The following is an 18,867-nucleotide window of genomic DNA, read 5'->3' as shown; positions in this document are numbered from 1 at the left end:
AACAATATTCATACGTGTATTTATCATTTATTATCTTACCAATACTCAACAATGTTTATACCTGCTAAGAAAGAAAATGAAATGAAGTTATCTTAAACCAACCTAGCTTATATGAGTTTTATATTAGTATTGGATTGTAAACCGATTTGATAGATTGGTAAAATGTCATATTGAATGTCCGTAGATTTTAGGTGTTAAATAAAACCTATAATCATCAGATTGTGAGAAGTGGTAATAAATAGATATGATTTGCTAAAAATTTACTATCATCAACTGAATGAATATACAATGCATTAACAATACATCCAATTAACATTAACAATACAACGAATTAATCCATCAAAAATAAAACAATCAAGAGCATCTCAACATAGAAAGAGTGATAATTGTTGAAATAGGTGGTTTTAGCACTAATAACTAATTAAACTTTATTTTTATGAAACTTAATGAAACCAAAATTATCTTTTAGGCCATATTCATTTTTGAGCGACAGCATGAAAACCGTCACATTTTAGGTTGAAGAATTCAATTGCAATTCAATGAGTTTTCTTGGAGATATATTATCGACAATGTATTGCAAGAGTGAGCCTAAGAATGAACTAATACCAAGCCTATGAGCCGAGAGAAAAATAGTTACAAAAATTTAGTTACTGCTTGACAAATTCAAAAAGTGGATGACTGACAAACTGCCGTCGTATCATTTTTAACCGGTTTCTAAAAAGGAGGAGGTTCTATGTTCGTTATAACCGATTTTCAAAATTCTTTTTCTATTCGAAAGAGTGCACTTCTGAGGTGGTCCAGTTGGAACCAAGTATGGATCTTATGGGGGAAGGGAGGAAATCTAGAGAAAATCTCAAATCACAAAGGCAGGATATTGGTGTATAATGTTACTGCTAAACTAATGTGCTAGTAAAAGCTATTTAGTTTGATTTTCAAGCACTAACCATATCATACGAGAGGGTATAGAAATATTGCAGGTAAGTGTTTCTATGCTGCAAAAGTTAGAACTTTAAGATCAACCGCGGAGGTCCCGGATTCTATTCCCAATGGGTGCAGCAAGTTTTCTTATTCTAGTTTGGTTTGGACATTATTTTCAATCATTGTTTTTTATTCCTATTTTTCGTCAAACGTGCTGCACTTTTACTTGGGCTATCCATTGTGATACTTAACAAAATAACTGCGTAATTTACTGAGTAAATATCTAATACTAAAAAAGAGGAAAATAAATTATATTTAACAAAAAAATTGAACCGACTTCAACAAATAAATAAGGAACTCACTAAAAATTAAAAAATAAACAAACATAGATTTTTAACACAGAAAAAAGTTTTAAAATAAAACATGTACGTACTACTCGTAATAATAATAATAAAAATACGCAAAAGCATTATTTAACCTATCTACTACGCGAATTTTATGTTCTGCTATATACAGACAATTTAGCTTTATACCTACCTTAACCTATTTATTTATTTACAATATTATTTTAACTACTACCAACTGGTCAGTTTGAAGTCGGAGCCGAGCCCAAACAATACAAAAATTATAATATAATTTTGTGACATGAACAAAACAAATCTAATTTGTTGCTCGGCACTGATTTCAAATTGATTAGGTGGTACTGGTTAAAATAATATTGCTAATAGATAAACAGATTTAGGTAGGATTAAAGCTTATTTGTGTGTATATAAGTAGAATATAAAATACGTGTAGTAGATGGGTTAAATAAGTTTTTTGTTTGTTTCTATTTAGTTATTACAACGATTATATTATTTATTTTATTTTAAAACGTTTTTTTTTTGGTGTTAAAAAGTTTGAATTTTTTAAAATTTTTAATGAGTTCCGTATTTATTTTTTAAGCCGGCTCAATTTTTTTCTTAAAAATATTTTATTAACATATCTAACATTTTAAACTTCAACTTTTAAACTACCGATAATCTCGAAAGTTTTCAAGAAACTATACATCCAGAAGCTAAGCTATATAATAGAAAAAAGAAAAATTATTCCAGAACTTCAGTTTGGGTTTCGCAATAAGCATGGGACTATAGAACAAGTGCACAGACTTGTAAACCAAATAACAGGCCTTTGACATATAAGTATGGCATACGAGCTTGCAGGTTAAACTAAAGAAACTTCTCCCTCATCCGGACTATCAGTTACAAAAATCGTATCTCACTGATAGACATTTTATTGTAAATCAAGGCGATGAACATACTGAATTAAATCCCATGTATTCAGAAGTTCCGCAAGCTGGTGTACTGGGCCCAGCACTATTTCTTCTGTATACGGCCGATCTGCCTACCACAAAAATAACTACTGTGGCAACATACGCAGACGACACAGCAATCTTGGCATCCCATGAAGATCCGGTCACAGCATCAATAAACCTACTAACCCACCTGGATCAAATAGAATTATGGTTGAAGACATGGGGCATTAAAGTCAATGAAACAAAATCCACGCATGTAACGTTTACCCTGCGTAGAAGAACATGTCCACCAGTGAATATCAATCATCGTCAACTACCCCAAGCAGAGCATGTTAAATATATTGGTATGAACTTAGGTCGACGCCTAACCTGGAAGAAGCATATACTCTATAAACGAAAACAACTTCGACTGAAATTATATCAAATGTATTGACTCATCGGGCGCAAATCCAAGTTATCATTAGATAACAAGGTGTTGCTGTATGAGTCTATACTCAAGACTATTTGGTCATATGGAATCCGACTATGGGGTACCGCTAGCAAATCTAATATATCCATAATTCCAAAATAAAGTGTTGCGTGCCATTGTTGATGCTCCATACTATATTTAAAATAAAGTAATACAATGCGATATTCCTCTAGAACCTATAAGGAGTGTAATTCAACGGGTTTGTGTGAAGCATCCATGCCGTCGAATGTATTGCCAAATTCGGTTTTTAAAAATCTAAATTTCGTTTTAAACTCGAACGGGATTTTTCCTTCGAATTTTACCAATTAGCATTACTCCAGTTAAAGAGAGACATAATAAGGTTTGTTTTCAGAATAAATAATTTTTCCAAAATTTTTATTTTTCAAAGTTATAAATTATAATTAATAATATGTTTAAATAATATTAACTGATATTCATTTAAGTATTCGGATGAAGTAGTATTTACTCCTATAAATGTTAACTGATTACTTTTGATTAGAATTGGATACGGAAACACAATGGCCTTTTATGACGGCCCTATTAACTAATCGATAAACCTTTTACCGTTCCGTATCCGAAAATCCACCGAGTCCGAAAACAATTTAATTACAATGAGAAAAAGAACGTGCGCCACATCGTCAAGCGCTTCGAGCTTGTTATCCATCGGTCGGTTTGTCTTTCGAAAGGTTTCAAGTAGATGTTGTCGCTGATAACGTAAATCGCTGAACGTGAGAATAGGGAAAAATGGAGAAAAGAAAGTAAAAGAAGAAGCTGAGGATGAAGCGACCCGATTAAGAGACTTTATTGCGAGTTAAATAAGTACGGAGATGGAAAAGTGGGCAGGTGGTAATGCCAACGATTGAATTCTGCAAAAAGACTATCTCAATCTAAAACCTGGAGCTTGCTTACCTCAGCAGTAAATCCAGTTTTATCTCTTTTCAATTCAAATGCAATAAATATTAGTAAAATAAACAAAATAATACATTTTTGAGATAAAACGCAAACGGGTTGTTAGTTTACGAAACAGTTGCTGAATTTGAAACGTTCGATTCGATTTAATGGATTCTACTGATTCAAAACAATATTAGTGGTAACTTCGTTATTTTTGAGTACCAACTTCTTAATTTTATTGATTCACATCTACAGATATTGAAAGATGATCAGGACGTTCATTTTCCTAGGATACATTACTTAACAAATATCTCCCGGTTTGGCGAATGCGCACTATCCTACATAGAAACCCATAGAATAGTATAGCATAGAATAGTAGAATATACTATATTTCCATTCATAATTTAGGTACATTCTTTTCAACTGAACAGTGAAACCAACAAAAAATCTAGAATATTTAGATTTCGTGTTACATTATTAATTCAACAGGAATAATAATTAAATTGTTTGCCAAATTAAATTTTTTGATTAAATATGCCAAAATTTAATGATAACAAGAACAGAGAAGAAAATGATTCTTGTTGTGTTGGAAGTAGTAAATTCATTAATGAGGTTTGTTCATCAAGAATGGTAGCAAAAATTGTAGTAACTGGTAATAATTAGACACTTATTTTAACACGATATATTTTAATAATGATTTAATCTTTAGTTTATGGTGAAATGTTACATACATTTGTTGAGAATTTGTTGAGAACGAAAGTCGAAGAACGTGAAATTGAGAGAATCAGAGAAGAAGAAATTGGAGAGGGTTTTGCTAGGATTCAAGAATAGTAGACAGTGATACTATGAAATAATTAAATATGCTAACAAAAGTACACCTGGACCAAATAAACAGAATATAAAACTATCAACGACGCCTTAATGATCAAATAACAGAGAAGGAAAATAGAACGCATTGTAATATAAGAGTATAGGTAAATAACTTATTGTTTTGTAAAAACAATGATGTATTGAATGAGATTTTTTTCAGCTTAAAAGTACGATCATCCATTCATTTTAGGCTAATAAATGTACGATATGTTAATCGAAAGCTCGAGGTAGTCAATTCATTAATGGGGTTTATGGATCAAGAATATTAGCAAAAATTTCAGTAGTTAATCTTATTTAAAGATTTATAGGCCAATTTCACTGCTTTCTTATATATTGGGGCGTTTTCGTTTGGTTTTAATTATATTGGCTGGATTTGATCTAAACAATTTTGGTCTTGTTTATGGTAATATTTACGTATATGGATCTTGAAGTTTATGTTAATTAATGTATCCTCATTTTCATCCACACATTATATGAAGTATTGCTAATAATTTATACTAATTAGAAACAATTGACCTGGATAGAACATCATTACCAATTAACTTATTATGTCGAATGTTTGAACATTCAATACACTTTTTTTAACCTAAATATCTTACAACCCCTTTGCTCTCTTTTTTCACTTACGCGAGTACAAAATGACACTTTTAATTATGTAAGTGCAATCAAATAATATTAACTAGTGTTACTATGGTCTTCAATTTTAGACTGATATCACTAAAAGTCCTACCAACCTAAAACAAAAAATATCCTATTGAGAAATATTCGTATGATTGTTTAGAACACTTACTATTTTTTAAACACGGTCTTATTTTGCATACATATTTTTTATACTATTACTACTATTAATATAACTACATCTCTATAACGGTTCAACGGTGAAACTGGTTTATCTGGTGAAAATGATACGGAATCTTTACTAAGATTCGAAAGTATTAGCAGTGTAGAAATAAAATACATAAAGCTTTAAATAAACTGAAAAGATTAGTGACAATCATGGAGACTGATTATCATCAATGTATCATCAATCATCATATCATGTATGTATGTACTATATCAGTACTTAAGATTTAAGGATCTCTGTGAAAAGAATTAAAAAACTTCGAATGATTATAGAATTATAGTTGAACCAGTTGGTTTACAAATATAAGAATGAAAAAAATGTATTAAATTTATATTTAGATTTTCAAGGACTCCTAGATTAAAAAGTTATTTTGGTAAAGGGAATACCTTACTATAATCAATTAAGTAATTAATTATTTTTCCAAGTAACAATTAATAGCTCATTTTCAAATTTTTATAAAAATTGGGCCAATAATTGCTGACAATCCTTAGTTTAGTGACTCAATATGTTGCAAAACAATTCTCTGATCTCAAGCTTCCATTTAAAGAGAATATACCTTATATTTAAGCTCGCTATCATTATCTTATCCATAATGGCTCCATACTTATGTACAATAATTTTTTCTTCTTCTCTATGGTCATTTTGCAGACAATTTTCAAGACAGCAAAATGATTTTCTAGATGATTTTATGGCGGTAAAGTATAGTTCACTATAATATCTTCTTCATAATCTCTTCCAAAAATGTTTATGATTATTGATATTATACTTGATATATACTATATATGATATTTATGACTATAGCTGTTTAATATTTGTTCTTAAAACCAATATGCTACGATTAGGTTTTTTTTCTATCTATGATTGGTATTAATTTTATAGGAGTTCTTCAAATACTTTGAATATTACTACAAAATGATTAATAAACCAGTATATAAATAGCGTCATCATATCCCAACTATTACATTTCCTCAAAAACAGAGGCAGGCAGTCCTTATTTATATTTTTCAAGTGCAGTGGTTTTAATGATTCGTAAACAAGCAATGGCTTCACCATAAAACCACCTGAGGCATTATAACAAAACAAGAGAGTCTGAAAATTCTTAATTAAATCTGAAAAAGAAACCGCGGATAAGCGAAACCGTTTTTGGTGAAGTAGCGTATAACGAGGTATTACTGTATTTATAACTTTGGAAACTCTCTTTGTACTTTTTTTGGTTTAACAAGTATAGCCAAAAAATTAGCGCACTCACTGGTTGGTAGATTATATTCGTACATATTTTAATTTGGTTAGTTCTAAATAATGGGCAAATGCTTTTAATTTCTTATTGGTTTCGTAACAAATTTTCCCAAGTATCTTATAGATAGACTGTAAATAAGATCACTTTAGGGTTTTAGTGGCATTCTTGACTGAATAGTCTATTTCCCTGTTATCTCTTAGACCTCGCAAATACTTACTTATGGATTCGCTTTTGATTTACAATATTTCCTTTTCAATATTTGTGATATATTGTTTAAGTTACGATCTTCAGGTGTTCTATTTTATTGCTATTTTTCGCAATTTTAGTTTTTCAGCTACAGTTTGCTTCATTTCTTTCAGATTCTTTTCGTGTTATCCTTAGTTACAAGAGTATTATATCAAGCAGCTTAGTGGATGAATAAAACAAGATTTTTTCTGCAAATCTTTCCCAATCTGTTTATTTTTAATACGCTTTCACTTAGTGCCAGGATCAATGGTGAATTATCTGAGCTTGGATCAACATTTTCTTCGCCTTCAATATAGCTTGAAGATGTCTCCGGCTATTAAAAAAATCTAATAATTCTTGAGTTTTATTCGGATCAGTCGGCCAATAAGTTGGCTTTCCTAATAATATGTAGTTACATCCTAGTGCAGCAGCAACTTTTTGTAACTCATTATATTTAATTCTTCATTCTAGGCCCCCATCTTGTATTTACAGAACGTTTAATAAATTAAAAATGAATTAATTTGCTATATATCGCGTAACAGGAAAATATATTTCCACTAAACAGTATTGCGCAATCTGGATAGCAAAAAAAAACAACAGAGAACTTTACGATCAAACAGTAAAACAAATGTACCGGCCGCAACTATCGCGATACGACAACGCGCGCGTAAAAACCAATTAATTCGCAGCACACCGCCGGTCGTCGATAAATATTCAGATTTTTCTGCAAAAAAAACACATCGCCCGATTTTACTGCCCTTTAAATCGCCATGTTTAAAACGTCTACAAGTCACCGGTAGGAGGGAAAACTGACGACAGCAATCGTGAGCGCACAAAAACGTTGAAATTAAATCTTTTGTCGATATATATCCCAAGGCTAATTCGATTTCGACCAGTTGACATCTGAGTCTTTAATAATACTCGGAGAGCCCATTGAAGCACTGCTTTCTTGCCAAAATGAGAAGTGTCTGTTTCGGTATATGTCTCATCCTTATCTTAAGTGTAAGTAAAATTATTTTCCCTTAACTACTAGAGCAATAGCTAGCAATTTAGCACACTAATATATTATGTAAGTTTTTTTGATATAAAAAAAAATCAATTTCCATCTATATATTTCGAGAGATATTTGAAAGCTTTGGAGAAAAAACTAAACAATATTAAAATTTCCTAGTCGTCAAAGGAAATCTATATATTTCGAGAGATATTTCTTATTCATTTATTATTACTGCGGTGAAAAAATATTAAGGCGTAAAAATAATGGTGATAATCATTATGAATTTATTTCTGGAGGACTGAATTATAGGCCGATAACTCTTGCAATTCTTTATCACGATAAGACTCGGTTCTCAACTTGTCGCCTGATATAGATTCATCAGAATTCCGTCAATTTTTTAAAGTACTAAAAATCACTTGGAAGATCTTTATCTTTATGAGTATCCTGTTTTCCGGTTTATCTGGACTGGACCTAAAGTTTAACGTGGGCTCCGAACCACGGTCCTCAGCATTATTACATGAAATTGATTTAGAAATTATTCCAGAAGACATCCGGTCTGACCCAGCCTGGTTACTGGCGTGACTGGGATCACTTTTCTTGTCGGATTTTTCACTCTTGCCTAGAACGGTCACAAATTTTAAACAATCACAAACATAAATTTTCGCCTTTGCACTGCGCCACCAAGCCGGCGTTACTTAATTTTAAATATCCATCAAAAATATCTCTACTTTTTAAAATATTTGGAAAATTTTTTTAGCCTAATATTTCACTATTTTTATATTTTATTAAATATATCGATATATTTTTTGTAAAATATCGGTATTTTTTATAATTGTTGCAAAAAATTTATCGATATTTTTTCCCCAATATATCGATCTCCGATATATCACATATCGATATTTTCTAAAATATTGATATATCGAAATATCGATATATTTTTGGTGGCCAACACAACTAGATCATGGTGTCTGCACGATACTACTAGACATATATTCTCTACAGTAACACTAACAATCAGAAATTTAGCCGTTATATTACAAAATCTAAATAATTCATTATTAATTAATACAAAAAACATGTTTCAATATTGCACAGTTTTAAATTAATAATTACAATTATTGAAACTCAATTGCTTAATAATTTTTACGAAAAAAATTCTAATTTGCCCTTTTAAATGAAGTCGAATGAATATTTAAAATATGTCTGAAATGCCAGGAAAAAAACTGCCTCCCTATTACCCTACGTACTTAATGAAATAGGAATGTTTCAAATCAAAATCCGGCAATCGTGAAAATATTATTTGAAATTGGAAATGGAAATGTTCATTAGCAACCAGAATATACATATTTTGAACTCAATAAAATAAATTGCAGCCTTTAATAATCTCCATGCATTTACATAGTGGGAAAATATCAAATATTTATTAATGGTTTATTATTATAAATGGAAGGGTTAATTACTGGATGAGTTTCTACTTTAAATAGAACATATGAAAATACAAAATCTAAAATGTATTCCTTTAAAATATAATATTATCAAAAATATTATAATATTTATATATTTTCCATGAATTTACGCATTTTGTGAATATTGATTTATGAATCTATAAATATAGAATATGTAATACATAATTCTAAAACACTCTAAATAAATTTTAAAGATTTTTTATATAAAATATATATAAAAAATCTTTAAAATTTATTTATATTCTTATATAATATTTCTTATGTTTATATGTTTTTTAAAGTTAACAAGCCGGCTTGGTGGCGCAGTGGTAAAAGCGATAGGACGGTCCTCCTACTGTTGCGATAGCCGCGGGTTCGAATCCTGCTAGGGCATGGTCGTAAATTTATGTTTGTATTTGTTTAATATTTATGAATGCTCTAGGCAAGAGTGTAAAATCCGACAAGGAAAATGATCCCAGTCACGCTAGTAACCGGGCTGGGTAAGACCGGATGTCTTCTGGGATGATTTCTAAAGTTGGTCACTCGCCAGTCGGTAGGCTTAATGCTGAGGACCGTGGTTCGGAGCCCACGTTAAACTTTAGGCCCAGTCCACATAAACCCATAGTCGGTAAAAGGAGACTTTAAAATATATAAAAAAAAACAAATTTAACATCATATTTATAAGTAATCATTGTTGACAGCATTTAAAATATACCTAAAAAAAACGACACAACTTTACTTGAAGCTTACCAAAACCTGATTATTATAAAATGTTAAATTATCATTTAATAAAAATGAAAATACCTTTCAATCAAATAATTTAACATCGATCTGAAGAAACTACATCGATATACAGCTTTTGAGCATGGGACATGTGTACCCAGTTTTTGTTGCTTTTATACCTAAAAATATGAATAAGAACAAGAAATAATTCTGCATTTGTTTTTATGTGTGAAAAGATGCTAAAAACTAATTCAATCAAAATTCATAATATGTTTGTATATAAAAATGATTTATTAACAAATTTCTGTTTATGATTTATTTATCTTAAAATGGAGTCCTTACTTTACTATTTCTATCATCTTCAACAGAATTTCTCTTATCAGTCCCCAAATATAATCCCTCATCATGCTTTCAGCGTAACGAATATTCGAACATCAGAATCAAGTAAATTCAGTTGTTTTAACCGCGATGCCACTAGCTGCCCTTTATTTTTTGGAATAGTGAAGTCTCTTATTAAGTCTTTGAGTTTTTTAGAGTTAACGAGCTGTGGTATTTTTGGTTCATTCAATACCAAATTCGAAATACACTACTAGTAATGGATGGCTACCTTGAGAAACTAGCTAATTTTCCAACACTGTATGGTGTATTAGAGTTGATGTCGATGGTGGATAAGCATAAGATGTTTTCTTTGAATGTTTACCTATCACCTTACCTAAATGACCTAATCACAATCTGTATGATAGTTACTTAGTTCCCTTCAATTTCTTGGCACTGCAAACTTTATTGCTCTGTTTTTTTCACCTCTGTGCCGGCCTATAATAAGGCGTAACTTATAACTTAAGGAATGGTTATATACAATAAAAAAAAGAAAAGATAATGAACTCATCCTCCAGAACACATCTGCAAGAGTTACACGACATACGTGAAACCAATTTTGATCTTAACTTTTAACAGGTAGATTGAAGTAAGCTTGATAGGTTTCGTAAATGTTTAAATTTGTACTTAAATCGTACGTTTTTTCTCTTACATTAATAAATTCGCCGCAAATATAGCAAAACGAGTCAGCGTCTTGTTTACAAACTCTCGAAGCCATTTTAAACTGATATAAAATATGTAAAACCCGTTACGCTTTTGTAATACACAAATACAGGCTGTTGCACACATATTAGAGACACTAGAAAGACTACCCCATGCCCTCTTACGTCTTTTTGGGCAGCGACAGCGCGCAAAGACCGACATTATTTTTTCAAAAGCAAATATTTTCGATGTCCAATCGCACTTTTCATATAATTTTGCTTATATATATATATATATATATATATATATATATTAAGCAAAATCCATTCCCCAAAAATTTGTTGTCTTTTGTAGAGTGGTATGGGGACCCTAACAATGATGGACTGACTAAATGGACTAAAATACTAATATATATAATAATAAAAATAAATGCTTCTGCCTTTGTGCGATATATTGCGATGCTACAGTTTTTTAAATAAAAACAAGAAATAATTATTCATTGACAATTTTTTTGAATATCTCCAGTCCACCTCATTTTGGTAATATTTAATCCCAACAGCATTAATATTTTTCGGAATTTAGACTGAAACTGAAACCAATATTTATCAACTAGCATGTTGTATAAGATATATATTCATTATTAATTGATACAGCTACCAAAAAAAAGTAAGCATAGCAGTAGCATAGTAGTATCAGCAAAATAAATAACAAACTTTCGCTCACTACAGAAATGTCACTTATTGCTCTATAGATAATAAATTAATCCTAATATGTTAAAAAATATTCATACTTTATATACAATAGACTATATTTTAATATATTATTACCATAAAATATAAAGTTTCATACGAAAATTGCCTTTTCGACAGATTATCTACGAATCAGATAGTGCGAGCACCTTGAGCTACCTGAATAAAGTAAAAAAGTGCCCAGATGATGCTATAAAGAAAGCAGACGAGGCTCTGTCCAACTTTTCCAATGGAATATCCAACTACTTGAACGCTGTTAGAAGTTCTGTATCCGCTTTAACATCATGTACGACCCTGAGATGCCTGCAAGATAATTTCGTCAGCGTCTATGTGAATCTGCCGACTGACATAGTCGAAAACTTAGTGGAACTTGGCTATCGGTTGTTCTGGGTTATCTACTGTGCAGGATTGACAGGAATCAAGATCGTATTTCCTTTAGCAGGTTTACTTTTGTAACTCGTAAGATATAGTATATGACGAAAATAAATATCTCTGAAAAGTTTAATTAGATTATATGTTTCTGATTTTATTTGTCATCCATTCCCTTGTCGTTAATATAAGCCAAAGTATGTTTATGACCACCACACATTTTTTCTCGTAATCCCTGGAAATATTCACTATTTTACTATTAATCACTCGATAAAGCATTTTATTATAGGGACATTATCGTCTTAAAAAACTAGGTCTAAAGAGATTGAGATATTTAAAAATAAATAAATGTTGTCAAAAATCAATTTTTAGATCCCTATGATTTATAAAGCTATTTGTCAAGCAAATAAAATATTATGATTCATATCATTTAAGTCTCAAAGTAAATAACTGTTAAACAATCTAATATTTAACTGTTAAATTCAATACTTGACGATCCTTTATATAAAATATCACCATTTCTTTTAATAATATTGTATTATTCAGTATATAGAGATGCTAATCAAGGAACATTACTTATGTCACATGATTTGGATAAATACGATGCCAGAAGACATGAGAAACTTCTAGAAACTTATGTTGTTGCTCCTCTGTCATATTTCAATTGTCGATTTTGATTTCAGCAATCTAAAAATGGTAATTTTGATATGAATAACTAGGAACAGCTTGTAGGAACAAAAAGTTCGAAAACAATAAATTGCAACACTTGTTGGATCAAAACCTTGTCCATAGTTTCAAAACACTTTCAGATACCTTAACAGTTCAAAAGGAGGGCCAGTTAAAAAAGATAACGCTATGGTGTACTGTAAACACAAAAAGTGAAGGTCAAGGAAAGTTTCACGACCAAAAATTGTTAATTTTTACATGGTGCAATCAATAGAACACTGAATGAGAATGAATCAAATGAACACTGACACTGAATGACATATTGTTGAAAAGAAATAGCAAGAGCAAGTAATGTGAAGAATACATTGCATGTTAGAATGTTAACTTTTACTGCATCCAGCGAACTCATCACACATAGCGCCTTTTGAATACAGCTTGTTCAGGTCGGTACGGCATGGCTTCGCTGACACACTGTTTCGAAATGTTGGAGAAATGCGAAAATGGATCGATAATTGGATCGCTACCAAGCCAACATAATTACTTCGACAAGGTATAGCAGAATGTTGTTAAAAAAAATATAAGTGATATATATTGAAATTTTTTTTGAATGCATGTCTTCTTAAAGTGAAAGATAACCAGCGAAAAAACATACAAGCACTCCATAAAAATCACTAGTCTTCGGAAGATACCATACCATACCAGATGTACCAGAAAATCTTTATCGGTTTTGTGACAGATGGGCTTAAGTATGTAATGTTATGATTTGACATTTTATTCTACCAAACATTAAGCTTGAAAGCTATATAGTTATATTGAGTGGAAGTAACACGGTCATAGATTTATATCTCTTTGAAATCTGCAAAGGAAGCGTTGAGAACACTTGAATGGGACGTCTGACTACTAACTTTTCCCATCAAAATGGATCAAGGAATGGTTTTGCTCAAAGGACAAACAGTTTTTTTTTGAGATGGCATCCATAAATTGCCTGAAAGATAGGCAAGATCTATAAACAGCTAATAATTTGAACACATACATTTTTCCGGTAATAAATTTCCAGTACATCTGTTATAACATAGCTGTTCTAGTAAACCATAGTGTTATATCACTGATACGATGTATATTACTGATGGATTACTAAGTACCAATTTTGGAAATCTTATTTAATAATTTCCAGGCATTGAAAACACCTATAATTTGCTATTAAGGGTGACTCTTTAAAAAGCTGATTTAAAGTTCAAATATATTAATTCCTTTCCCCGAGTGGACGAAATGGTTCAAAAATAATTTACTGATATTGTCCCCGTTCGTGAGTCAATCTAGTACTTTCAATTGTTTAGAATTTTTATTTTGCATGTGTTCAATGATTTAAGCTATCCTAATGGCATAGTAGGATAATAATAAACAAAACTAATCTAAACTGGTTAACTAACAATTAAATGCGATAAATTAAAAGTTCGGGCGCTGAAGACGGGCCTTTCGGCAACCGGAGAAGTTTGAAGACGTCTCCGCGTCATCGCATCTCCCGACCGTATTCGATTATTCTCAACTAATTAACGAACTTTAACTTACCGGATAGTTCTGAAGCCGGCACATCTTCGTTGGAGTCCTCGGCGTTCGGATATTTAAGACTTTCTAGTCCGCATTTGCTGAGAAGGAGAATACTGAGGAGACTTAGCGAGCAAACGAGGAGAAGAAGGCGGGTGAAGAATCGGGTGCCTAAGAGTCTCTTCATGATGACACTCTTGGGCTTAATTTTCCTAAAATTAAAGAAAACATATTCAACTCTATATTTGTACATAATAAACATATTTGTGTTAAATAATTGTAATTAAAGTTAAATCTAAAATATTAACTATTTGAATCACGGTATATTATAATGTTACCTAAAATGGACACATTCCTAAATGAAAAAAACAAACATCTTTAAAATAATTTTTTACCAATAAGTCAGTGAGTCAATAACTGAGTTTCCTGCTTCATTTTCCAACTAAAGTTGGGCTGTCATTTTCCATTTATTGTAATCATTTGTATTAATATCTCATATTTCTAATGATTTGTATGTTTTTTTTAACATTATAACTTAAACTACAAAACAACTATACAACAATGTGTATCTGCACCATCAAACACAACTTAATATTTCAAAGAATTGTTGATGCGTCATCTCTTTTTATATTCATTTTAAATTTTAGTTTCATCGAAATAAATATTTCAACATTAATTTGCGAATTTGTCTTCTATTCTATAATTTTTTTAAATTTCTTCTATAGTTTTAGGTTTAATGTTTTTGAATATTTATCCATTATTATTATAAGAGCTTCCCAATCAAATGTGAGCCAATACAAGTAATACTAAGTGATGTTATGTCGATGTAAGTTTGTGATAAAACCCATATTAACAAAAGAAACTATAATAATGGAGAAGCCGCTGAGGAGAAAGAGAAGTAATTATGCTAGAGCAAGGGCCTACATTATATTTCATGACTAAAAGTATTTTTATTCGATTTTAATAGCTATTATATGTGGACAGATAAATGGACTAACGTATTTTTAAATTGTGATTTCTCTGTATGCAATTACTTGAGCTGGTTAAAAAAGAGGAAGATCGGTACGGTTGTGAGAAATGATTTAATCTTTAGGTAGCCAAAAGACCTTAAAATGAAACGTGGAACGTTTATGCCCATTATTTTCGGTAACACTTTCGACGTTGTAATAAAAATTCGATGAAAATACCTCCCCATCAGTGAATTAAATATTGCTACACAATCAAAATTTAAAATATGAAGTTTCTCAAAGACACCCTGTATATCCCAAGCAGGGCCATAACTACATTATCAGTACGGAGGGTGTCCCAACAGGCTTTGCACACCAGTCAAGTATATTAGCGAGATCATTATTATATAGCCTTTATTTCAAGTTCGTTACAACAACAACAATGAAAAGCCTTCACATATTCCAGAACAAGCTCTTCAGGCGCATCTTGAAATCCGATAGTTCGTCCGAAACTCCCTAATCTACCGGGAAACTGACATCCCAATAGTTGAGACATTCATATACAACCTATTCACAAATCCTCAATAGAAATCAAAGCATTCTTAGCATAAGCTCCCTCGGGAGCTACCCGACTTGTTAAGTTTAACAGTTTTTCTCCCGCCTTAATCCCTGTTTGTCGAATTACAGCTAGTCGTATTGCAGTTCTATGTAGTTATCTGGCTACAGGTACCCAATTTTCAAATTCAATGTCATATAAGTCATCATAAGCAGTTCAATCATAAAGCCAATTTGGATCCATGGGGTGCAAATGTGGTTTGCACTAAAAGATCCAGCCAGTAATCTGCAAGAGCTGCACGGTGACCTCTAAATCAAATAGATATACAAGGTTCTCCAAGATTCGCCTTAAAATACGAAATAAAGTTGCTAAGTCACAGTAATGTGACAACCAATACAGCTACTGGACATCACGCTGGAAATCAAAAGAGTGAAGCGAATCAAACCATACGAACTTGTATAGTGTATGAGACTATTCTAAACATTATTTAAAGTAGTTTAGTTTTATTATAATTTGGGAAATACATACTAATGCATTAATCCCGTACTCGCCTGCCTGTGTTTTAATGAAAGTACAACGGAACCTAATATAAGATACCTATATAAGATTTTTAAAGGTAGTCAATGAAAATCTGTGCACATCCCAAAATACAGACGCCATAACCTTGCCTGCCGACTGTTGCGTTTTCCCACGCTTTGGAGCGGGTTGATCGTGGGCAGTCCACTCGCATGACGGAGTGAAATGATGGAGACACGTTTCATCCATCACATATCGACGCAAAAACTCGGGTTTATTACGCTTGATCATCTAAAACACTGCACCAAATCATCAATTCCTCGTTGTTTTTGGTCAAATGTGAGCTCGCGCGGCACCTACTTTGCACAGGGCTTTCTCATACGCAAATATTCGTGAATGATATTATGTACACGTTCAGTTGATATCTTTAGAGAGTCTGCTATTTTATTCCATTTCAATTTACAATTATTCAAAATCATTTTGTAGATTTTTTTAATGTTTTCGTCGGTAACAACCTCTTTCGGACGTCCACTGTGTTCACCGTCTTCGGTGCTCATTTCACGACGTCTAAACTTAGCACACCAATCCTTGATGGTTGATTTTCCTGGGGTAGTGTTCGGAAACTTGCCATCAAGCCAAGTTTTTGCTTCAACTGTACCTTTTCCCTTCAAAAAGCAATATTTTATCAACACGCGAAATTCTTTTTATTCATTTTTTCACAATAACAAAAGTTGCTTCATTCAACATGCTATAATTCACAAACTAATGATCCGAGAGCTGTCAAATTTATACACGCATCTTTTGAGTGTTAGGGATAACTAAAAAATATATGGATTTAATTCTAGTAGTGCCATCTATATGTCAGGCCGGGGACATTTCAATTGACCTGTTAACAAGATCTGTAAGGGCCCAAAGTTTGTTAGTATATCGATTGTATAAAAATGGAAAAGTCATTGCAAATGAAAGACAAGATTTTGAATAAAATTCAAAGGCGCTTATCCTCTAAATAAAGGTTTAAACTTATTTATACACTATATGTAACAAAAAAGCTAATTCTGCAGTATCTGTAGCTACCACAACATTATTAAGCAGCATTAGCAACGATATTTTCATTCAAATGTTTTCAAACACCCAAGTACAATGATCTAAATTAACATTTATTCATACTTTTCGCCGACGCGACAAAATCGAAGTTACTTTCTTGACACCCCAATAAATCGACTAGCCGTTATTTCGGAAATAATTTTTCATGACAGAAATATCGAACCAATATGAAAACCAGCGAAAACACCCGAAAACTTTACGGAATTAGTTTGAAAAATAATCCGCCTTCCATCTCGCCATTCTCTCGCGCCAATCCGCCGATCGTAAATCATCAGAAAAAGTCAATTACATACCGCGGCAGCGCAACGGAACGCCACCCCAAATCCTTGAAAAAAGTTTCGCCATCCGCCGAGGAGAAATCGGAAAAAGAACTCGGAAGGACCAACTTTTAACCGGCACCACTCCCGGTCCCGGTCCTCCCACACCTGCCTGCCGGTCTTAGGTTACGGCATCGCATTCATATAGGAATTCGACGAGATTTCATTCATTTTCCCTGGCCTGACTCGTAATTTCCAATATTCTCGACTATATTTCACGTTGGAATTTATTAAAACTGGAAAAAAGAGAGCCGGGTTGAATTGCTTTTCTTTAGTCCATGAGTGCGATGTTTATAAACAACTCGAAATAGTTAATATTTTCAATAAATTTTCATTAAATGTATTTTTATTTGTTATTTTGTATTTCTAAATCACAGTCACTGTAAAAAAGTTACAGTTACGGTAAAATATAATTAAACACTATATTTGTATATGCAATTTTAAGGTTACAAATAAGTTTAATATACAACTAAATTATAGAATATTGGGTTTTTTAAATGAATTAGATAGCCCATTAAATATACCTAGTGCAATCCTAACTTACATACAACAAAATATCATGTAGTTGGTTCGGCTCGATTCAATATACTGATTTCCTGCTTGTTGTCTAATAGCTGTATTGGTTCCACGCTTCTATAATTTAGCAACCGTATTTCATATTTTAAGGAGAAAATATGGATACCTTCGTAAATTTGTTGAGTGTTAAGGAGAGAAAACATATGTAATATGACATTATTGTATTTTTCAACCTTTTTTTTATCGCTTTTTCTAGTATATGCACAATTATGATAACAGATTAACTGAAAAGTCCCCGGCCTGGCGCATAGATGGCTCAAAAGATGCGTGTATAAATTAGACAGCCGTCGGATTATTAGTTTCTGAATTATAGCAATTTGAGTGAAGCAACTTTTGTTATTGTGGTTAAAAAGGAATTTCGCGTGTTGATAAAATATTACTTTTTGAAGGGAAAAAATACAGTTGAATAAAAAACTTGGCTTGATGCCGAGTTTCTGGACACTGCCCCTGGAAAATCAACCATCAAATATTGGTATGCTAAGTTTAGACGTGGTGAAATGAGCACCGAAGAAGATGATCGCAGTGGACGCCCAAAAGAGGTTGTTACCGACGAAAACATTTAAAACATCCACAAAATGATTTTGAATGGCCGTAAATT

The 18,867-nt window shown here is 31.9% G+C and overlaps 2 protein-coding genes across 3 annotated transcripts in view; one reads left to right on the top strand and one right to left on the bottom strand.

Moving 5' to 3' along the window:
• Positions 1 to 18,867, bottom strand: part of Csgalnact (Chondroitin sulfate N-acetylgalactosaminyltransferase) — a 360,415-nt gene that overhangs the window by 172,068 nt on the left and 169,480 nt on the right. For both annotated transcript variants that reach the window (XM_076401496.1, XM_076401498.1), the window contains one exon: positions 14,278 to 14,465. In XM_076401496.1, coding sequence (XP_076257611.1) covers positions 14,278 to 14,465 — 188 coding nt within the window. The remainder of the gene's footprint in view (positions 1 to 14,277; positions 14,466 to 18,867) is intronic.
• On the top strand, positions 7,530 to 12,178 carry LOC143195618 (uncharacterized). Its single transcript, XM_076402910.1, has 2 exons — positions 7,530 to 7,747; positions 11,794 to 12,178. The coding sequence occupies exons 1-2, from the start codon at positions 7,703 to 7,705 to the stop codon at positions 12,127 to 12,129; spliced, it is 381 nt and encodes a 126-aa protein (XP_076259025.1). The 5' UTR covers positions 7,530 to 7,702; the 3' UTR covers positions 12,130 to 12,178.

This window comes from Rhynchophorus ferrugineus, unplaced genomic scaffold (genome assembly GCF_030347505.1).
Source record: "Rhynchophorus ferrugineus isolate W39M unplaced genomic scaffold, kcgeb_rfMv2 rfM4, whole genome shotgun sequence".
NCBI classification, from domain to species: Eukaryota; Metazoa; Arthropoda; class Insecta; order Coleoptera; family Curculionidae; genus Rhynchophorus; species Rhynchophorus ferrugineus.
The sequence above is the reverse complement of the archived record's forward strand: the minus strand, read 5'-3'. Positions and strand labels throughout refer to the sequence as shown.

Bases quoted from the DNA above. Each gene is read 5' to 3' on its own strand.
- LOC143195618 (XM_076402910.1), top strand. From the start codon at position 7,703: ATGAGAAGTGTCTGTTTCGGTATATGTCTCATCCTTATCTTAAGT. The intron at 7,748-11,793 runs GTAAGTAAAATT...CCTTTTCGACAG, and splicing joins GTCTCATCCTTATCTTAAGT to ATTATCTACGAATCAGATAG.